Below are 22,981 nucleotides of genomic sequence, written 5' to 3' on the forward strand. Positions count from 1 at the left end.
AGGAAGGAAGGAAGGAAGGAAGGAAGGAAGGAAGGAAGGAAGGAAGGAAGGAAGGAAGAAAGGAAGGAAGAAAGAAAGAAAGAATAATAAAGAACATGTCTTTTTTTAAGTTAGTGTTTGAAGCCTCTTATAAGACGTGAGGGATAAAAGATCTCCTTCCTACCTCTAGAGACCAATGCCACAGAATAAATCTCAGGAAGTAACCTGTCAACAATGAATCAAGTCTGATTTCAGGACATGAGCAAAGGTATCTGAAGAATCCTCCTCTAACTGAAATCTACCATCTGAACACATGTACTGAAAAACAAAGGCCCACTCTAAATCCACACTACTGTCTGATCATTACTGAGCATCTTGTGCCAAGCCCCGGGCTGAGCACTTTAGATACATTACTTCCTTTAATCCCTACCCTACCTGGCTTTATAGAGGAGGAAATGAAAGAAGAGAGGTGTTAAATAACTTGACAAAGATAACAGAACTCAGATACAAATCTAAGGATGTCTGAATCCAGAGCTCTCCTCTCTTAATTACTACACTCTAATGCCTCAACTCTAGATTAAAACTCACAGATGGGGGGAGTGCAAGGCTCTAGGGTCTCATCATATAAATTCAGAACAAAATAGCACAAACTAAGGAGGTGAAAGTCAGGAGCTCCTCTCAAGCAACAAAAGAAGCGACGTTAGTAGAAAACAGCACCAGAGTGGCCAAGTCAGGAAACACTGCCCTCTCTTGTGGTCCTTTGATCAGGCCTTCAACAATCAACCATCTATATAGAAAGACAACAGAGTGACTTCTCTGTACTTTACCTCCTGCGTTTCCTGAGAAGGGGACGATCCAGAAGTTCATCTGCTGTGGGTCTCCGCTCAGGATCCTAAAAAGTACAAACTGGGTTAGTTTTCATTTAAAGGAAAAGAGAAAAATGGGATCTAAAGAGGCATTTTACTTCCTCTTAGAAGGCTGTATGCTAAAATTACTCAAAGACCACAGTGTATTATCCTTTTGTATATTATCTTTATGTTTCAAAAAACATAATTCCTTTTTTTTTTAATTTTTTTAATGTCTATTTATTTTTGAGAGACAGAGAGAGAGAGAGAGAGAGAGAGAGAGAGAGAGAGAGAGAGAGACATGGAATCGGAAGCAGGCTCCAGGCTCTGAGCCATCAGCACAGAGACTGATGCAGGGCTCAAACCCACGAACTGCAAGATCATGACCTGAGCTGAAGTTGGACGCTCAACTGACTGAGCCACCCAGGCGCCCCAAAAAACATAATTTCTTATGTCATATTACATGTTTCACACATATCATCTCATTATCATCAACACTTGTACATGAGAATGCACCTTCCTTACTTGTTCAGTTAGGGCAGTGACTCTCAAATTACAATATATATAGCACTTAAGAATCTCCCAGAGTGGGGCCCCTGGGTGGCTCAGTCAGTTAAGCATCTGACATTGGCTCAGGTCATGATCGCATGGTTCCTGAGTTTGAGCTCTGCATCGGGCTGTGCTGACAGCTCACCTGGACTCTGCTTCAGATTCTGTGTCTCCCTCTCTCTCTGCCCCTCCCCCACTTTTGCTCTGTCTCTCTCTCTCTCTCTCAAAAATACATAAACATTAAAAAAAAAAAAACAACCAATCTCCCAGAGTGCTTGTTATAAAGATTTCTGGGATTTACCTACAGAGATTTGGATCCACTTGGTGTGCGTTGGGTCTCAGGAATCTTCATTTTTTTTTTTTTCAACGTTTATTTTTATTTTTGGGACAGAGAGAGACACAGCATGAACGGGGGAGGGGCAGAGAGAGAGGGAAACACAGAATTGGAAACAGGCTCCAGGCTCCGAGCCATCAGCCCAGAGCCTGACGCGGGGCTCGAACTCACGGACCGCGAGATCGTGACCTGGCTGAAGTCGGACGCTTAACCGACTGCGCCACCCAGGCGCCCCTTCATTTTTTTTACTTGTAAAACATCCCCATCCCCTAGTGATTCCAACACCTATGGTCCATGAACCATATTTTGAATAATAGCAACCTAGACGACACTGCAAGGCAACTGTGAAATGGCAGAACTATATTTATTCTGCACATTAGGAACTCTAAATTATCTCTGACTATAATTTTGTAAAATTGATTTACAAAAATTAATCTTGATCATAAAAAATGGAGCACAATGTAGATGGTAAAATCATTCCACAAATTAATTACAAAGTAAGAATTAAGAATCTGCTGCCTGAAGGACATAACTATCATGAATTGCCAATGCCTATTCTTCTAGGTACAGCCACAAATACATCCTACCCTGGGGAAGTGGATGTGGCTTTATACAGGTTCATCTATGCCATACTCCAAACAGTACAGTGGGAAGGGAAAACACCAAACTGAAATCAGCATGTAAGTCACACTTACCTGGTCAAGGCATGCATGGACCATTTGAATCAGTTCCAAAGAGTACTGGCTAGAATCAACTTCCATGGCCCGGATTCCTTGTACAATCTTCACACACAAATTGAGTGGATTCTATGGGAAAATGATTATTCTTGGTTATATAAAGATTATAATCCACCAACAGGGGCTCTGAGATATCTGTGACTATTATTTAAAGAAATGGAAATATGATTTCTTTTATAAACTATTAATGTGCATCAGCAAGAAACGGTTAGGGATACACTGTTGCAATCAAGAAGAATGAAGCCAAATGGCCAACATGGAGATATGACTGTGTGGCCAGTGGCATAATACTCAGAGTATATTATAATCTGACCCTTCAGCTGAATCACAAGAAAAAGGAAAACAAGATTAGCCATGCTTCTTAGCTTTAAGCACCTCCTTTACCAAGTAATCTGCTTCCTAATTCATATATCCTAATAATGGTTATGCAAGGGATACTCTGCCTCAACAGACAACGAGGTAAATAGTAAGATGATAATGATAATATAATAATACCATCAACACCTTAATCAAGAGACCACTCTGTACTAGGTAGGCATGTTACATATATTATTCTTTTTAACCCGTGCAAACCTCCCTTAAGGAGGTTATTATGATTACCAATTCAGAGATGTAAAGTATCTTGCCCAAGACTCCACAGACAGTAAAAAATGGAGATATAACTCTAACCAAAGTCCATCTGACTCCAAAACTCATTTTCCTTCCACTATATTACTTAGGAGAATTAAATGACAGACCAGAATAAACTTCAGGATTTAGAAAAATAAATAGGTCTCGTGAAAGGCCAATGAATCTGCATTATCTTATATTTGCATTTTTCATATACATTATCGTAGCATCTCTATGAGAAGGATATATATTTTTCCTTGTTATATATAATGAAACAGAGGATCAAAAAGATGAAACGATTTGCTTAAGTTCTCACACGTGGCTTGCAGAAGATCTGAATCCATTTTTGCTACTCAGATTGGTCCACAGATAGAAGCATCAGCATTGTGCAGGAGTTTGTTAGAAATGCAGAATATTGGGGGGGGGGGGGGAGGCACCTGGGTGGCTCAGTGAGTTGAGCATCGGACTCCGCCTCAGGTCATGATCCCATGGTTTGTGGGTTCAAGCCCTATGTCGGACTCCGTGCTGACAACTCAGAGCCTGGAGCCCACTTCGGATTCTGTATCTCCCTCTCTCTCTGCCCCTCCCCCACGCGCGCGCATGCTCTCTCTCAAAATTAAACACTAAAAAAAAGAAAAATTAAAAAAGAAAAAAAGAAATGCATACTATTGGGACCTACCCAGACCTACTAAAAAAAGAGTCTGCATTTTAACAAGGTGCCCAGGTGATTTCCTATGTGTAGGAAAGTTGGAGAAGCACTACTTTACATTGGGCTTTAGTTAGGAAGAAAAGAAAAAAAAGACTTAAAGGAATTTGTTGTCAGGAAAGAGGACAACAGCCTTGCTAGGGATGTAGTGTGTAACTTTTTATAAAAAATATCAAAACACTTTAATGAGTATTATATAATTTGCTTTAGCTTTAAAAAAAAAAAAAGTAGCTGAAGCATAAGAAATGAAATGGTTTATCCAGACTACAGTGTCACATAGTGGATCCTAGAGCCAATTTCAAAATTATAAGTCAATAAATTCAAGTACAATGCTTAAAGCACTTGAGTAGGATTATTTCAGTGGGGACTGAATATAAATCTGGCACATAGCAATTTAATAATACACTACTAAACCCTTGCATACTTTTTTTTTTGTCTACAGCTGATTTCTGTTGAAGAAATCAGAAACTGAGGGATAAATGAATTTGATTCTCTCAACCGAGTTATACCATTTGGAAGGACAAGGTGGGGATAATACAACTTACTGTGGCATCAAATGTTCTCTTTAGTGTAAGCAGTTCAAAAATGACACAGCCTACTGCCCAGATATCAGACTTGAAATTGTATTTTACTCCTTGGCAGAGCTCTGGAGACATGTAATATGGCGTTCCCACAAGCTGAACAACAAAGAAAACAAAGAGTAACTTCATTTTTGAGAGAACTATATTAATATTTCAACAACTAAAGTAAATTTCCCACAAACTAGTGATAACACCTATGAAACGTTCACGAGTATATCCCAAAATGTTTTTTATGAGATGATGCCACTATGGAGAGAAATTTTCTTTCACATCAAATTTCTTGGACCAATGATAAAGGGCAAAGACACTGTGGTATTTGGGAGGTACAACGGTGATTCCTCGATCACAGAGGCTTTAGGCCCACTGAAGACTTTATACAGATAAAGGCACAGTAAAAGCTCACCAATGGAAAAAAATAAAAAGAACTGGCGGTGGGGAGAAGATAACTGAATAAAGGGTCAAAGTTGTAACTAAAATGCATAGTAGTGAAACTCTGTAAATGACTCAATTTGACATCTGCAATACCAACACAGCTAGTGAATTTCTTTCAAATTTAAAAAAGATCTTCTGCCTTGAAGAATGGGTTTGGAGGGGTATCTGGGTGACTCAGTCGGTTGAGCGTCTGACTCTTGATTTTGGCTTGGGTCATGATCCCAGGGTAGTGGGATTGAGCCCTGCCTCAGGCTGTGTTGAGCATAGAGCCTGCTTAAGATATTCTCTCTCTCTCTCCGCCTCTGTCCCTCTATCCTGTTCTCTCTCTAAAAAAGAATGGGTTTGGAAATAAAAATATCCTGAATGGCGGTTGTGCCAATGTACCCCAGAAGTTCTAATAAAACTGATAGCCATGTTTATTTTTCTTAATATGAAATTTATTGTCAAATTGGTTTCCATACAACACCCAGTGCTCATCCCAACAGGTGCCCCCCTCAATGCCCATCAGCTCCTTTCCCCTCCCTCCCACCCCCCATCAACCCTCAGTTTATTCTCAGATTTTAAGAGTCTCTTATGGTTTGCCTCCCTCCCTCCCTAACTTTTTCCCCCCCTTTCCCTCCCCCATAGTCTTCTGTGAAGTTCCTCAGGATCCATATAAGAGTGAAAACATATGGAATCTGTCTTTCTGTATGACTTATTTCACTTAGCATAACACTTTCCTGTTCCATCCACGTTGCTACAAAAGGCCATATTTCATTCTTTCTCATTGCCAAGTAGTATTCCATTGTGTATATAAACCACAATTTCTTTATCCATTCATCAGTTGATGGACATTTAGGCTCTTTCCATAGTTTGGCTATTGTTGAAAGTGCTGCTATAAACATGGGGTACAAGTGCCCCTATGCATCAGCAATCCTGTATCCCTTGGGTAAATTCCTAGTAGTGCTATTGCTGGGTCATAGGGTAGATCTATTTAGAATTTTTTGAGGAAGCTCCACACTGTTTTCCAGAGTGTGATAGCCATGTTTAATCAGCAAAGCCAGTAATTTTTAGATGACTTATATGGCATTTATAAATTTTCCTAACATTCTTTCTTTAAACTTGTTAAAAAAAAAAGTCAAGTTTTGGTTTTACCAGAATACTGTTGATGAGAAAAACTCATATAAGGACACGATTGCTTCCTTTGAAGCAGAGACTCCCAACCTTGGCTATCAGCATCCTTGGATGGCTCTAAATTGCTTATAGGCATATCTTAACGTTATCAAAAAAGACAAAATTCATTTAATTAACTCACATTTTCAAGTTCAAGGACAGGGCAGTATGAAACCAGAAGAGTAATAACTGGGTCTTATAATTCCTAAAAAAATGAAATCACTGTCCTTAAAAATCAACGTATGTCTACTCTTTACCAATGGTCTTTCTTTAAAAAATTTTTTTTAATGTTTATTTTTGAGACAGAATGTGAGCGGGGGTAGGGCAGAGAGAGAGGGAGATACAGAATCTGAAGCAGGCTCCAGGCTCTGAGCTGTCAGCACTGAGCTCAGCTCTGAGCTGTCTGAGCCGAAGTCGGATGCTTAACTGACAGAGCCGCCCAGATGCCCTACCAATGGTCTTTCTAAGTAAGGATCAGGGAAGAAGGGAGCCCTGCAGTTCAGACTATGTATGATATTAAGATCAGACTGTTCTCTGGGCATCAGCCTTTATTTGTAACATCAGGCTTCTGCACCAGAAAAATTCAGAGGAAACACAAAAAGAGATGTCTAACATCCTAAGCTCAAATATTAAATAAGAGATAAGCTGAAATCCACTAAAGATCCTAGGCTGGAAAAAATGATAGAGCATTTTCCTGTTTTCAGAAAAGTCTCCTGGTCAGTGTTAGAAAGGGCTATGAGGTCAGAGCTGTGATGTGGACAATTACTCTTGAAAGAACATCTCAGCATGTAAATGCCTGTTAGCAAGCCCAGGAAAAAACACTCCTGAAGACTTGCTTTATAAATATGCAGAACTTGCAAGAATACTGAGAAAAGTGTGTGAGATTTAGAGTGTACACTATCTCATGGTACTGGAAAGGAAAAGAAAAGAAAAATTATGACAAGGGCAACACATACTTACCGTCTCAGCCATGGAATACTCAGAATTAAGTTTCTTTGCTAGGCCATAATCTCCAAGTTTTATCAGGTTTGCCTTGGTCAGAAAAATATTTAATGTCTTTATATCTCTGGAAAAAAAAGATACCATATATTTATTATTTACCATATATTACCATATATTTTGCTTCATCCCCAAATCTTCCCAGAATTAGTACAGAATAAAATGTGTGGTTACCCCTGCTCAGACTGTTACAGGATCCAAAACAGTGGTCCCCACTTTCACACATACTTTAACATTGAAAAGGGAATTTGAGGGGCTAGAGGCAGAGAATTAACTTCATTCTCCGGGGCTTCATAGCACAGGCATGTCTCCCACACCATGGAGGACGTTAGGAAAATGGAGGGCTGGATGGAAAATATAGTGCCCCAGGTAATCCTGTAATTCCTATAAAGTGCACTGCCTCTTCAACTACCATTTATACCTTGAACTGGTTGGTGTTAAAGTTTCAAATCTGTTAAGGCAAGGGAAGAGGCTGTGCATCTCAGCAGCGACATGATTCAGCTGTAGAGATCACCTAAATAAAGTCACTGGCTATTTTTCTAAAGATGAATTGATCCTATGCAACACAAATAAACTGCCTGGTTCACACTCTGGCTTCCTTAAAAAGGGAAAAAAACAGAAAAATGTTCTTTTTTTTTTTTTAAGTTTATTTATTTTGAGACAGAGAAAGAGAGAACACACACATGTGCAAACAGGGGAGGGGCAGAGAGAGAGAGGGAAAGAATCCTAAGCGGGTTCTGTGCCTCCAGGGCAGAGCCCGACACGGGGCATGATCTCACAAATCGTGAGATTATGACCCAAGCCAAAATCAAGAGTCAGTGCATGGCGCCTAGATGGCCCAGTTGGTTAAGTGTCTGACTCTTGGCTCAGGTTCAAGCCCCACACTGGGGGGCTCTGTGCTGACAGTGTAGAGCCTACTTGGGATTCTCCCTCTCCTGTATCTCTGCCTCTTCCCCACTTGTGCATGTACTCTCTCTCAAAATAAATAAACTTAAAAAAAAAAAAAAACTTAAAAAAAAAAGTCAGCGCTTAATTGACTAAGCCACCCAGGCACCCCACAACAATACTCTTTGTGACTTTTGCAAAGAAAATGCAAGTGTAGCCATTCAATAACTATTGAGAAACACATATTAACTGAATGAACAAATCAACAAAAAGAGAAATACAGTACTGGGGAATCAATATTCATCTCTAGCAATGATCAATGACTTACTTCAGAAGGGTATAATGTGGAAATGTTCTTCTAACAGTTCTTTCCTATAGCTAGAAATGAATAGAAAGATGTTTTCCCTCCTCAAATCTGGTAAAACTGTGTAATTATACAAAACAAACAAACAAAATATTTTTGGGGGCGAGGAGGGGCAGAGAGAGAGGGCGACAGAGGGTCCAAGGTGGGCTCTGCACTGATAGCAGTGAGCCCAATGCGGGGCTCAAACTCACGAACTGTGAGATTATGATGAGCTACCCAGGCACCCCAACAGCTTTTTATTTAAATTAAGACTCGATTATAAAATTAAAAACACTTGCCAATTATTATTGCTCACCGGGAACATTTACTGGGAATTCCAACCAATCTAATACCACTCCTCTCAGTGGCTTCTAGACTTTACTGATGAATTAATGAATTGAACTCTAAAGTATCTGTTAAAGAAGTGACTGAGTAGTACTTAGCTATTGAAGAGATTCTTCCTAGATCATAAACATAGTTTAACTGCAGGAAGTGAAGGTAACACGCCTCATTACTCACTCTTTCCTTCCTAAATTATATTAACGGAAAAGCCTTGACAGCTTAATCAAGAAAATAATAGTGCTGACGGGAGGCACATCCAAGGTGGGGCTCAGATTGGTGGGGAGGACTTCATCCCGTATTTTTTTACTCATACCTATGAAGGATTCCAGCTTTATGGATACAGCTCACTGCTGAAACAATCTGAAATAGGTACCACACCACCATCTGCAGAAAAAAAATGAATTATATTTGGACTGGAAATAAGAAAAATTCCATAAAGACACACACTAAAACAAAACAAAGGAAGCTACAACCAGAGGTTATGATTCAACATGACCTTACATCTCTTGCTTGGAGGTTGAGTAGACAAAGAAAAGTGGTAGGGGTAAAAATAAAAAACAGGTAATCATAAGACAGTTCCAATGTCATTATAAAATATAATACGGTGAAGCAGAGTTGTGGAAAGAAATCCAAGAAGAATGCAAAGGTATAGAAAACTGGGCATACCAGTATGCAGTAATAGAACCAGGAAAGAAAGCCCATAGAGAATCATGATGTGGAGGTAAACCGTTTAGGAAGCAGCTATAGACAGCTTCCTTGTTAGAGGTTTCCTTTCTCATGAATATCAACCAGGGCCTGGAGGGAGTCTGAACAAAAGGAAAAAAACGCTCTTCATTGTTGGAAGAGGAAATACAGAACTAGAATACAAGAATCACAGCATTACAATTCTAGCTTCCTTCCACAGAAATATGAATTACCTCTTCCTCAAACAACTTGTCCTTCTGGCGAAGGATTTTGTCATACAGGTTCCCTCCTGCAATTAAAGGAGAGGCAGGTTTGAATTGCTTAATAAAGATCAAAGCTTGACTTCTATATCTACCAGGGTTTTAACAGGTGACCCAAAGAAATGAAGGATTCTACTTCCTTTCCAAAGGAAACCCCTTCTTCTCTCTTGGCTCTTTACAAAACTCTTCCATCCCTCAAGTACTGTATCTAAAGTAATTTTAAAAGGTTCCCCTAAAAAATGAGGCTCAATACAAAAATGGGAAGTATGACATTTTTAGAAAAGAATAAAGGCCATTCCTATATTATCCCAATTAGCAAAATACCTTGAATGTCTTCATATCAGAAGACTTTCTTTTTTAGAACTCCTTTTAAAGGAATCTAAAATATTTTTGTAACAACTCTCTGAAGTGTGACTACTAGAACACTGGGTACCTGTGATGCAATGTTTTGTACATACAGGTGTATCTCATCGACAACTTCCTTTTCTATTGCGTACTGAAAAGGTTTCCCATAATTTACGGTACACCTTAGATTGTTTCCAGTCCTTACTCCCTTTGCTAACTCCTTCCTGTGGAATAAGTCTGAATTGGCTTCTCCCTTTCCTTTATCAAGTAACAGATTGCAAATGATCAGGGTTCATTTTACTTCCTACCTGCAACTATAACTTAGGCCTTAGCCCGGGCTCTGTTTCACAACTTCTTTTCCCCTGCAATTTAGTAACTTGTCACTTCAACAAATCAACCACCGTTCTAGTCCCTCCTAACCACAAAGGAAGTTACTACTTGTGGCTTCTGCTACTTTAGAAATATCTAATACAATCTTCTACATTTAGGGTTGATCAGAACCAGGAACAACCGTGGTGCACAAGAGTCAAGACAAAAAGTTAGAATTCTAGGAGCTTTCTCTTTGAGATTTAAGTGAAGAATATGCTGGGACTTCTTTAGCATAGCTAAAGCTTCTTTAGGGTAGCTTAAGAAAGGGCTTTGAGGGTTCTTCTATGTAATAAGGATAAGAGCTAGGACAGCATGTATTAAAGATTTGCTGCACACCAAGTACTATGCTAGGGGCTTTACGTATTCGTTTAATACAACACCCTAGGAGACAGGTACTGTTTATTAATAAACTCATATTAAGGTGAGGGAGCTGAGGCACAGAGAAGTTTCTTGTGCAAAGTTACAAAGTTAAGAAGCAGTGGAGCTTGGGAAATGGGTTTAGAGTCTATTTTCTTACCAATGAGCTATACATACTGCTATCTTATAAGCAAAATGGTCCAAAGTAATCAAAGACCAGATATATTAAAGCCATCCTTTACTACCTGTCATTTTCATTCACCTATGATCTTTGAATCATTCTTCAAAAGGACAGTTTTGGTTGAGTCAGTATTAATAAATGTCCCTTATAAGATTTCATTAAATATACCAAGGAGTGCCAAGCTACACTATGTTTCTAGTGCCTAATTAGATGTCTAACATTAATGCCTAACTAATGTTAATTCATTAGAAAAAACCTTGAAGAGTGAATGTAAAATTCAACTGAATTAATAATTTGAAAATGGAACTATAAGCATAATAGAGAATTTGAGCATGCAGTATGCAGTATTCCTTCCCTTATTTTGTAAATCACTTCAAAATTCTCCAGGGTCTGAACTTATTTCTCTTAAACTCTCGAAATCCATTTAAAATTGTTTTTTTGTTTTTGTTTTTCAAAGTAGGCTTCACGCCCAGTGCCAGAGCCCAATGTGAAGCTTAAACTCACAACCCCGAGATCAAGACCTGAGCTGAGATCAAGAGTCAGATGCTCAACTGACCGAATCACCCAGGCAGCCCTCCATGTGAAGTTTTTCACCAATGCGTATACCTTATTCTCCTCTCCCCCTCAAGGTAGGTACAAGCACAATAATGTCTTGCCAGAGGAGGTCCCACTGAAGTCTACCTTACCATTACAATATTCCAGCTCAATCAGCAGAGTCGTATTGTCCATGAAATGATTGTAGTAGGCAATAATGTTGTCATGCTGCAGCAGCGCCAGAATAACAATCTCATTCAAGGCATCACGACGTTCCTTCTCTGACAGTCGGGTTAAATCAACTTCCTTCCACACAACCAACGAGTCATCCTACAACACAGTAATAGAGGTATCGTGCTTTCCTCTTGGCTGGCAGAGAATGAATCCACACCTGGATCTCTAAGCCTAGAAAGAAAACTTCCTAGATGGGCACAGACGGACTCCTTTTATTTTTTCCTTTAGACAAAACAGGAACAGAATTTTAAGATTCTTCATAAAATTAAGCTTTACAATTTACTGCAGGACTAGGGAAAGCAGAGCACTAAGATGCTATTACATTGTGGCCACATTTAAATTTGCATGATGTCAGTTCCAGATAAAAAATAGGAGATATAGATCTCAAAGATCCTACTGAAGGGCATCATGACAAACTGCTAGTCATAAGCATTGAAGTAGGGCTAGAATACTGGAGAAATGGAGAACTGGAGAGACTGGTTAGCTATAGGTGACCAGAGTTTCTTATAAAATGGAAACATTACACTTATCTCTAATTTTATAAATTTAGATTTCTCTAGTGATTTCTGTTTATGTTTTCTGGATAGGAATAAGTCATGCCTAAGGGTTCAGAGTTCACTTTCCTCACCTGCCCTATTTTGCAACTCTGTATCTCCTATAACTTTTATGTATCACATGTTTCCCTCTATCTGTGACAACTCACCTTCAGCTCCCAATACCCACTTCCTTTTATAACACCCACATTCTTTCCGGATACTGCTTCTTAGCCCAGAAGCATCCACACCTACATCACTCTCCCTATCCTTTAGAATGATTCGGCTAAGCCTTTTAAACTTTTGGGGGGGAGATATCCTGATAAACCTTCTCCTGTGCATGTATTCAGTGCAACCGTTCCCTTTAGAACTCAGACACTAAAATGATATTTGTCCGTCCTTTTTCATTTATATACACATACAACTTAAATACTATTTGTTTACTAACAGGGCTAACTTGAAATATAAGCTTCCCATCGAAATATAAGCTTCTTGGGGGAAACGGCTGCTTCTAATCAAACCTTTGTACATTCAGACCTAATAAACATTTGGCCAAATGGCTAATGTTGTGCCATTTTTTGAGAAGTGTAATCAAATTTAAATAAACCAACCTCAGTAATCAAGTTCAACATGATGGAAAGGCATGGATAAGGAGATGTGAAACGCTGTTCTAGCCCAAGATTTACTTCTAATTTAAGTGTCAAGTCCTTTAAATATACCGTCTTAGTTTCTTTAACTTAGTTTAACTTTAACACAAATAGTAATGCTCATCTCCTCTTTCTCATATTTTGAGTACAAATAAGAAAAGCAGAATACTAACAGTAACCCTAACATCATACATTAATGCGGCATTAGGATAAAAAAGAACACTTGAAAATTTTCTCTTGCAACCACCCCTCTCCTCCATCTTTTAGCCTTAAAACTATGCTAGCTTGGAACACACATCATCATCATCATCATCATCATCATCATCATCACCTATAGTCTTCAAGTTTAAGACTTTAGTGATCAAATACAATTGATGGTTAGTTTTTGGAAGCAGAGTCACCACTACAGGGTTTTTAATATCACTATACATTTTGAACTTGATGGTCAGTGATCGAGGAATGTCTTCAAAAGATGTGTATATATGCAATAGGGGAGGGGGGGGTGGGTTATGTTCACATCAGGTTCTCAAAGGTCTCTTTGCCTCTCGCCACCCGAGAGGCTTAGAATATACCAAAAAGGTATTTCCCATGCATAAACACTGTGGGATAAACACTGATGAAGACAGCGATGACCCTCTCAGTGACGTTCTAGAAAAATCTCCAATTAAATGTTCACACCTGAACTTAAGGGCAAAGACAGCCGGGTTGCCACTGATTGTGGGAATTCTGAAGCTACGCCCCTCCTCTCCACCCCGACCCTGGAGAGCTATACTGCATGAGGAAGTAAGTTTTGACAACACTTCACATTCGTATACCATTTTTAATTCACAGTTTGCAAAAAGTACCTTCGTTCGATTCTCAAAGTAAGCGTAAAAAAATAAAGATTATTTTTGAAGGTAGTTATCATTAACCCCAATTTACAGATGGGTAAGCTAAGGCTCAGAGAAAGTTCAATGACTTGCTCCCTTCCCCGGGTTCGACAGAAACGCCCAGTTAGCATAAACAGCGATCTGACGGATTCCCGGTGCCGGTGAGCCGGAGACTGGAGAAGACCCCGAGACACACACCCCGCCTGCGGCTGCGCAAACCTAAGCGAGCACAAGGCGCAAGCCGCAGGCAAAGACGGGATCCGGTCGGGGCTGGGAAGCGGGGCGGCGAAGGAGGGGCTGGGACGGCCGGAGCCAGGGGCCGCTACCTCGGTGCGGCGGTACAGCGTGGCCTCCCCGAAGGCGCCGCGGCCCAGGACGCGGATGGGGATGTAGTGCAGCTCCTCCTGCTCCGCCGCGCCGCCGCCGGCTCGCGGCCCCGGACCAGCACTGGGCCCCGGGCCCGAGTCCCCGCCACCCCCGGACTCGCTCCCGAAGTCCGAGTTGATGGAATCGCAGTGTCGCTCGTACTCGCCCAGCACCGACATGGCGGCGACCGCGGAACCGGCCTGCGTGTCCCCGGCGGCGCTGACCACGCTGAGCCTCTCTCGCTTCAGACGCCGGCGCGCGGCTCCGTCAGCCCCGCAACCCCGCGAGGCTCCATGGTGGCTCCTTCCCCCCCCCTGACCCGGAAACAGTTCCTGGTGCTTCCGGCCCGGCGGGCTTTCCTCCGCCTGCACTGGCCCACTTGCTTAGCCCGGCGGCCTCGGCTTCCCTCCCTCCCTCCCGGGCGGGCCGGGCTTGGCGGGCGCTGGTGGGGACGCCGTGGGACCGAAGGGCTCCAGACACGGCAGGGGATCACCGACGGGTCTGTAGACCACTTCCCCGATCCCTGACCAGGTCCCCAGACAGCTTCGAGGTCCGGAGGTCGCCCAGTCACCTCTTGGCGCCAGGCCTATCTCAAGGGCAAGTGATTCCACGTTGGACAGTGCTCTTTGTTTAGGGAGATATTAAAGATACTATAGTAAGCGGAAATATTTACTGCTTGTCATCTCAGTAGGTGGGCCCAGTTATTTCTCCCAGAACCCCCACTAGGTTCTCCCTGTTCTGTACTACTCCAAAAATATTTTAAATCAACTCTCCTGACACTCTTTTTCCAGATTTAACATTCTCCTTGCATCTGTCTTTCCAAATCTCTGACCGTCTGATCTCATGCAGCATTCTTCGAGCACTGAGGTGTCAATGTATTTGAGGGTGGGAAATCTACAATAAGATGCTCCTTACCCTTAAGTCACTAGGAGAATTGGAATACAGTAAAAAAAAAAAAATAGGTCCCAACAGTTATTGACCTTGGGCAACTTTACGTTACCAAAGTTTTTTAAAATCTGTAAAGCTTGTAGGAATATGACCTACCTCACAGAGATAACAGTTAACTTTTTATTGTGTTATGTTCCTGACACTACGCTAAAGGTTTTCTTATGTCATCCCACTTAATCCTTATATTATTCTTATTCTAAATAAAGAACTGAGATACAGAGGTTAAGTAACCTGCTCATTGTTACACAGCTAGTAAGGGGAGCCCAGAGTCAAACCCAGCACTCTGGATCCACATCTTTCAGAGAGCACAATGTTTTGGGTGTTGTGGGTGGAGGCCAGGGTGTGTGTGGGGTAGAAAAGACCGGGCCTCAACTGTTGAGTTTGGCTTTCCTGTGGGCAATGAAAAATTATGTGAGATTTTTTTAAGCAGGGGAGTATATGATTAGTGACCGTATGTCCTAATTTGCTGGGGAAGTCCCAATTTATGCCCCCCCCCCCCCCCCCCCCCCCCAGCATAACAAATAGAGCTTTATTTTGCTCAGGTGCCCAGTTTGGACAATAAACTATAATACGGTCACCTTACATAAGACCAAAGATGTATCTTACAAATAACTCCAATGACAATGTGGAGGACAAAGACTGGAAGGCAGGGAGACTAGATAGGAGGCAATTTAATAGTCTAAGAAAAGAAAAGGCACTGAAGTATTTATCAGTGTGAGTGGAGAGGGTTCCAGATTTGAGAAATCCATTTGAGGAACATTTAGAACTTTGCGATCAATCGAAATGTGGTTGATGGGGTAAATTTGAGTGGAAGAGATTCACTTCCTGATTTTTTTTTTTTAATTTTTTTTTCAACGTTTATTTATTTTTGCAACAGAGAGAGACAGAGCATGAACGGGGGAGGGGCAGAGAGAGAGGGAGACACAGAATCGGAAACAGGCTCCAGGCTCTGAGCCATCAGCCCAGAGCCTGACGCGGGGCTCGAACTCACGGACCGCGAGATCGTGACCTGGCTGAAGTCGGACGCTTAACCGACTGCGCCACCCAGGCGCCCCGACTTCCTGATTTTTAATGAGGATGAAGAAAATTGGTAAAATGGGATAGAGGAGTTGTGAAGGATGAGTTCACATTCCTCTGACCTCTCTACGGTTCATCAATGTCCCTTTCATTTATGTACGTACGTATGTATGTATGTATGTATGTATGTATGTTTAAGAGAGAGAGCGTGGTTGAGCATATGAGTGGCGGAGGGGCAGAGAGAGAGAGAAAATCCCAAGCCAGCTCGGCACTGTCAGTGCAGAACCCAATGCGGAGCTCAAATCTACAAAAGTGAGATCATGACCTGAACCAAAGTCAAGAGCTGGGACGCTTAACCAACTGAGCCATCCAGGCGCCTACACTGTGTATGATGTCCTACACTCTGCATAACATTCCACATTGGGTCTGAGTAAGAGAGTACAAAGAGACTCCTGTCTCCCTTGATCTGGATCCAATACTTCTTTTTCATATGCTAGTCTTCATAATGATGGTCTGCTTATGTCATACTTGTACTTTAAGCCTCTTTTTCACATCCAAAGCAATCCAGAGTAACACAGCTCTCCCAGTAGATCACATCACTTCTTTGTAAAATACTGATGCTTGTTAGGTTTACTTTATTGTCTATCTCCATTCATTAGAACCTTAGCTCCACAAGAGTCTGGATTTTGTACTCTTGTTTACAGCTGTATATCAACACCCAGAAAAGTGCTTGATATTCTAGGGTTAAAATTTATTTGATAAATGAGTATCAGGTCGTTATTATCTCCTATGTATAGAACATTTTTTTAACCTAAACGCAGGCCTGATAACTCCTGTCATGTTTTATTTTGATGGCTTCATTCCAGGATGCCAGATTATAGATATTTTTAAAAATTTCAGTTAATTCATTCAACAAACACGGAGTACCAATTTATGCCAGGTGCTGAGTTACAACAGAAAACAAAATAAACATGGTTCCTACTCTTATGGAGCTTACAGTCCATATAAACAAACAACCAAGCAATTACAACTGTGTAAATGCTGTGGTTAAGTACAAGCTTCCAGAAAGGAATCCAGGAGGGGCATCTTTCCAAGAAAACTTGCTGGGTTAGTGAAGGCTTCCTGGAGGAATATCCAAAATTCAGTGATAGGTGAACAAAGTAGGGAGATTATTCTGGATAGACGCCATTCCATTTACCTTCTATTCATCACAAGGCACTTGGAGGATTACGTATTGCTTCTTATTTGAGTTTACTCCAGAGCTTGGCTCAGCACATTAAACAAAATATGTGTTCAATGTGTTTTTTTTTTAGTGTTTTTATTTTTATTTTTTGGTTAAAGGAATGAAAAAAACAATTACTTAAAAAGCGAATAGGTTTCACCAAAGCTTAAAAATTTATTTTTCTGGGGGCCCCTGGGTGGCTTAGTTGGTTAAGCGTCTTGACTCTTGGTTTTGGCTCAGGTCATGATCTCACAGTTTGTGGGTTTGAGAGAGAGAGAGAACCTGTGTTGGGCTTTGCCCCCACAGTGCGGGGCCTGCTTGGGATTCTGTCTCCCTCTCTCTGCCCCTTCCTTGCTTGTGCCCTCTTTCTCAATAAACAAATTTATTTTTCTGGCATCTTCGCCATGAGGAATGACAGTTTTCTATAGCTTGGTTAACCTGATAGTGTAATTTGTTCTAGTTATAATGCATAGAATAAGCTTAACAAATGTCTTGTTAGAGAATACAGAACAGAAATACTCATGCTCAGTTGTTCATTACACTGGATATAAATTAAACTAAACATCTTGCCTTTGAATATTCTAAAGTCCAGAAACACTGAACATTGTAAACGTGTAACTGATTTTAAAGTGCCTTTGGTAAAAATGGACATTTCCAGGTTTTATTTTAACAATAGAATGCTATATAGCAGATGTTCCTAGTTGTTAATGGCAGACTCCTGGGGCCACAGAATCACTGTAAAAATTAAAGAATCTACCAAAGTGCCAAGCAAACTCTATACCTTCACTTTCCAGTTTGGTAGACTCTAGCTACATGCAGCTATTGAACACCTGAATTGTGGTTAGTCTGAATGGAGATGTGCTATAGCTGTAAAGTGCATACTGGGTTTCAAAGACTTTATATGGGGGGGATAGAAGTAAAATACTCATTAATCTTTTTTCTATTGACTACATGTTGAAATGCTATTTTGGATATATTAAATATACTAAAACTAATTTCGCCTGTTTCTTATTGTGGCACTGGAAAATTTAAAACTACACACAGGGTTTATGTTATGTGGGAGACCACTACAACAGACTGAATAGTCTGCACAACACATACTAGCATTTAACAAGTATGTGATACTGTTGAGACTATTAAGTTCATTTAAAAGTTTTGAATTCAGGAGCAACTGGGTAGCTCAGTTGGTTGAGTGCCTGGCTCTTGGTTTTGGCTCAGGTCATGCTCTCATGGTTCGTGGGTTTGAGCCCCAAATTGGGCTTGTGCTGGCAGTGTGGAGCCTGCTAGGAATTCTCTCTCTCTCTCTCTCTCTCTCTCTCTCTCTCTCTCTCTCTCTCTCCCTCTCTCTCTCTCTCTCTCCCTCTCTCTCTCTCTTCCCCCCTTTGCTCCCGCCCCCCACCCCCAGCTTGCACACTCTCTCTCTCAAATTTTAAAAAGTTTCAAATTCATTTATGTTTATGTTCTCCAAAAGTAAATCATCAGTGAAGAATAAGACATTTTTGATATGAAAATAGTTACACTCAAAATTGGGAATCACTACTTTATAGACTACAGATTCACTGACAAATTTATTACCTGTTTTTGGGTGGAACAGAGGCAGAGGGAAACTAAGATGCCAGCTAGTGAATGTGCAAAGCACTTTAGGCTGACTTCTTGGAAAGAAGCTTTATGCAAAATGTTCAAATGTAAGTAAAAAGAAGGAGAAAATGGCCTTTACCTCATGGGTTGGGTTTTGCACAGATGTGATGGGCAAAAATGCAAGTCCTAAAAGGTTATAAATTGGAAGGGGTATTTTCAGAATAGAGGGCAAAAGAGAAGACACTCTGTAGGAATAATTCCAGTAACAGTTTCCAAAAGAGAGAAGGTACAGAAAATGCTTGACTTAGAGAACCCTATTTTGCCTGTCTGAAGATGTGTATTATCGTTATGTTTATAAATTTTTTTTTAATGTTTATTTTTTTTTTTGAGACAGAGAGGGACAGAGCATGAGTGGAGGAGGGGCAGAGAGAGAGAGGGAAACACAGACTCCAAAGCAGGCTCCAGGCTCTGCGCTGTCAGCACAGGGCCCAATGCGGGGCTCGAACTCATGAGCTGTGAGATCATGACCTGAGCCGAAGTCAGACACCCAACCAACTGGGCTGCCCAGGTGCCCCTATTATTGTTATGTTTATATACACATTATATATAGCTTACATATTTATATATAAAATATAATAAAATTTTATTAGCTCAAATAAACTTTTTCCATCTGCAGTAAATTACATGCAATTTTCTTCTCTAATTCATCACACATAATTTGCCATACTTTAAAACTGAAGAATATGGAAGAATTATTGTCAATTCAGACAAAGAGATACTGAACAGAAAAATACACCTAAAATGGTTTCTGCTAGTGTTTATTTGAGAAAATGTACACAAAAATCCCCAATCCAAACTTACAAGTAAATCTGTAGAAATCCCACACACCTCTTTCCATTAAACAAACAGAAAAATGGCTTACGACAGGGGTTTATGACAATGGTATAACAATGCTTAAACTGTATTGTTCCTATGTATATTATATAGACTATGTTAAATGGGCTCAAAATGGAGGAAAGCAGGTAACATCCCCATTTTTAAAGCGGATTTGTTCTTGCACTAGGCTTTTATAAAATTAAGTAATTTTTACTTTTTCAATCAAATCAAAGTGTAATTATCAATGAACTTTAAACTGAAAGCACAATGTCCAAGTTGGTGTTTTTGGCATGAGTAAAAGGGAAGGACGTGGAAAAAAAATCCGTTTCACAAAGTCACATTCGGGAACAAAAAGATCAGCAAAATAAAATATTCTCCTCGTCTATCTTTTTGTCATTTTATCAGAGCAAAAGGATAATCAACTGAAGAACTTTCACTGCTTCTGAAAAAGGGGGAAGGCACCAGTCAGAAATACGAGAGTTTATTAGGCTAATGGTATAGAACAGAACTTGACCTTTACATGTCTAAGAATGGATTTGACCCACAAATTCGGTTATTCTCTTCCCTACTTGGATGTATCCTTTGTTGTCTAGTATTCTCAACATCTGCTCTCCTTACGGCGAAGATTTGGCTGCCAGGTTCTCAGAAGCTGTACCTATCAATTCCTACCAGCAGATGGCAATGTCGCACAAATTAATGAAAGAACCGCTCAGCCACACCGGAGGAATTCCTACAGGGAGCCAAGAGAGGGGGGGTAAGGGCTTTGGGTTCACAGTAGCTGGAACATTAATAGAACAGCCTGAAATTTCAACAACATAATTCACTTCCTCTTCTACTTTTCTACTTTATCCTGGTCATCACGGCAGTGTTCTCTGTTAATTCTAACACTGCTTCTTAACTGCAAGTGCTATGCCCTAAGTCCTGTAATTCTTAACCACTGTGATTAGACAAGCCCTATAACAGTAGGGGTTGAAAAAGAAATTATAGAAAGGACAAACTCCCCAAGGCACCTGGGTAGCTCAGTTGGTTGAGTGACCAGCTTCGGCTCAGGTCATGATCTCACAGCTCGTGAGTTCGAGCCCCACATCAGGCTCTGTGCTGACAAGCTCGGAGCCTGGAGCCTGCTTCGGATTGTGTCTCCCTCTCTCTGCCCCAACCCACTCGCGTTCTGTCTCTGTCTCTCTCAAAAATAAATAAACATTAAAAAAAAAAAATTAAAAAAAAAAAAAAGGACAAACTCCCACCCACTTTCTAGGGTGGAGTGGAGACATTTTCAAGTGGTAGTATTTTTTGTAACTGTTTACAAACACAGTCATTTGTATCCATGCCTTCACTTACTTATATTAGTATTGGCCTTTAGGCACCTTATATTCCAACAGTGATTCTTGGCTTTGCTTTCACAACATGCATTTTCAAGTATTTACTCTATTCATAATCCTCCCAGGGGTGTGTGTGTGTGTGTGTGTGTTTGTACCTCGTATGTCTTAATTTGTTAGATAGAACACATAAGGACAGGAATTAAGTCAGTGACTGGGCATGTAAGAAGAGTTGGTAAATTTTACTCGTATTTTCCTTGGTAGAAGTTAAAAATTCAAGCAACCACGCTCCGTCAGTAGAGCATGCGACTCTTGATCTCGGGGTTGTAAGTTCAAGACCCACCCATGTTGGGTGTAGAGATTACTTGAAAAAAAAAACAAAAATCTAAAAAAAAAATTCAAGCAACCACACATCTGACAGGATTTGTATCTAGGATGTATAAGGAACTCTGAAAACTTAATGTAGAAAGAACAATCTAATTAGAAAATGGGCAAAAAGGATATGAATAGGTATTTCATTGAGGAAAACAGATGGCAAATAAGCACATGAAAAGATGTTCGACATCATTCGCCGTTAGGAAAATGCAAATCAAAACCATAATGAGGTATTACTACACGCACCTATTAGAATGACTACAATAAAAATAACGGTAATAGCAAATACTGGTGAAGATTTGGAGAAAATGGATTGGTCACACATTGCTGGTGGGAAGGTAAAATGGCAGTCACTCTGGAAAAAGAGTAGGATGGTTTCTTACAAAAATAAACACGTGCTTACCATATTGCCCTCTTGGGCACTTATCCCAGAGAAATGAGTATTTATGCTCACATGAAATCCTGTACATGAAAGTTCACAGCAGCTTTATTAGAAATGGCCAAAACCTGACAACAACCCCAGTGTCCTTCGGTGGGGGGATGGTTAAACAAACTGTGGTACATCCATACCGTGGAATACTACTGAGCAATAAAAAGGAGCAAGCTACTGGTAACATGCAACAACTTGGATGGATTTCAAGGAAATTATGCTGAGTCCAAAAAGCCAATCTCAGAAGGCTACATGCTATATGACTGCATTTATAAAATGTTCTTGAAATGACAAAATTAGAGAGAGAGAACAGATCAGTGGTTGCCAGAAGGTGGGGCTCTGGGGTAAGGAAGGGAGGTGGCCATGGTTATAAAAGGGTAGTAGTACAAAGGATACGAGAGTTGGACTGTTCTGCATCTTGCAGTGGTGATCACACAAATCTCTACCTGACAAAACTGCATAGAACTAAAAACACGTAAATACACGAAAAAGGTTCAGGCAGTTAAGCACAAATATTTTAATTCTCTAAAACGATGTCTTCTTTAAGAGTTATCTACAGTTCAAGGCTCCTCTCTATGAGGTGTCCCATTGATCACCCTTTTAAGAGACATAAAATTATGAAAGGGTATCACCAGAAGCTACCTACACATTTCAGCTAAGGGTCAAGAGAAAGTTAAGTGTGTTTTCACACAGAAATCCAAAGAGGATGATCAATGAAACAAGTTCAACATGGTCATACATACCTTGGTGAAGGAACTAGAGTGGAAGCTCAAGCTGGTGAGCAAGTAGGAAAAGGAAAGAAAACATGGTTCAAACATAGCACATGAGGAAACCCAGTACAAATGCTGGCTTTGGCATTAGCTAGGTAACCCCTATTTTTTGTCAGAGGTGACTCTAATAATAGTCCTATTGTTGCAAAACCAGTCCAAATCCTACGAAGTTAAAAAGAAGTCCCTCATTGACTTATTGGGTGTAGGTGGTAACCCATGTCCTCCCACACCAAAAGAGATCAGTTCTGGCAAGAAAGCTCCAATGTGCCTTGATGGTGCTGTCAGCAGGATGCCTTAAGCGAGGCACGTCCCAGGGATGTTCAGCTGGCTGAGATACAGGTGGGAGGACACTGGGCTTTATTACTCAATCAACTTCTTGGCCTTGAAAAAGCGACGCAGGTAGAAGACCTGCCAGGTGGCTAGTCCAATGAGGCAGAACATTGAAAAGATGCTGAAGTACAGGACCCGAGTATTTGTTGACTCTAAAAAAACAGAAATGTTACAAGTGTAAATGAAGTGAGGTTCAGCAGACTAAACAGTGGCCAGGGGGAAAAGGCAATTAATTAACTCCACTCAG

The 22,981-nt window shown here is 40.6% G+C and overlaps 2 protein-coding genes and 1 long non-coding RNA gene across 8 annotated transcripts in view; 1 reads left to right on the top strand and 2 right to left on the bottom strand.

Moving 5' to 3' along the window:
- The window catches only part of NEK9 (NIMA related kinase 9), a 40,169-nt gene extending 25,973 nt beyond the window's left edge, over positions 1–14,196 (bottom strand). Inside the window, exons 1-8 of one of the 2 annotated variants that reach the window (XM_040477743.1) lie at positions 13,833–14,196; positions 11,376–11,553; positions 9,411–9,466; positions 8,807–8,877; positions 6,885–6,990; positions 4,305–4,436; positions 2,403–2,513; positions 807–871 (exon numbers count right to left, since the gene is read on the bottom strand). In XM_040477743.1, coding sequence (XP_040333677.1) covers positions 807–871; positions 2,403–2,513; positions 4,305–4,436; positions 6,885–6,990; positions 8,807–8,877; positions 9,411–9,466; positions 11,376–11,553; positions 13,833–14,051 — 938 coding nt within the window. In that variant the 5' untranslated portion in view covers positions 14,052–14,196. Of the gene's footprint in view, positions 1–806; positions 872–2,402; positions 2,514–4,304; positions 4,437–6,884; positions 6,991–8,806; positions 8,878–9,159; positions 9,234–9,410; positions 9,467–11,375; positions 11,554–13,832 lie in introns of those variants that run through there. The other variant, XM_040477744.1, reaches the window with a different exon arrangement.
- Positions 14,197–15,118: 922 nt separating this feature from the next.
- Positions 15,119–21,207, top strand: LOC121032066 (uncharacterized). 5 transcript variants are annotated; one of them, XR_005791052.1, is made up of 3 exons: positions 15,120–15,171; positions 17,315–17,317; positions 20,958–21,207. It is a non-coding gene; the product is annotated as an uncharacterized LOC121032066 (long non-coding RNA). The 5 variants fall into 5 exon arrangements; XR_005791053.1 differs by having other exon boundaries at positions 15,122–15,171; positions 17,315–17,321; XR_005791054.1 differs by lacking the exon at positions 17,315–17,317 and adding an exon at positions 15,534–15,538 and having other exon boundaries at positions 15,156–15,171.
- A 462-nt stretch (positions 21,208–21,669) lies between these two features.
- Positions 21,670–22,981, bottom strand: part of TMED10 (transmembrane p24 trafficking protein 10) — a 40,089-nt gene continuing 38,777 nt past the window's right edge. The window contains exon 5 of the mRNA XM_040477745.1: positions 21,670–22,886. Within this exon, the coding sequence (XP_040333679.1) occupies positions 22,765–22,886 (122 nt within the window). The 3' untranslated portion in view covers positions 21,670–22,764. The remainder of the gene's footprint in view (positions 22,887–22,981) is intronic.

Source organism: Herpailurus yagouaroundi, unplaced genomic scaffold (assembly GCF_014898765.1).
Source record: "Herpailurus yagouaroundi ecotype Mexico unplaced genomic scaffold, PumYag 141, whole genome shotgun sequence".
Classification (NCBI taxonomy): domain Eukaryota; kingdom Metazoa; phylum Chordata; class Mammalia; order Carnivora; family Felidae; genus Herpailurus; species Herpailurus yagouaroundi.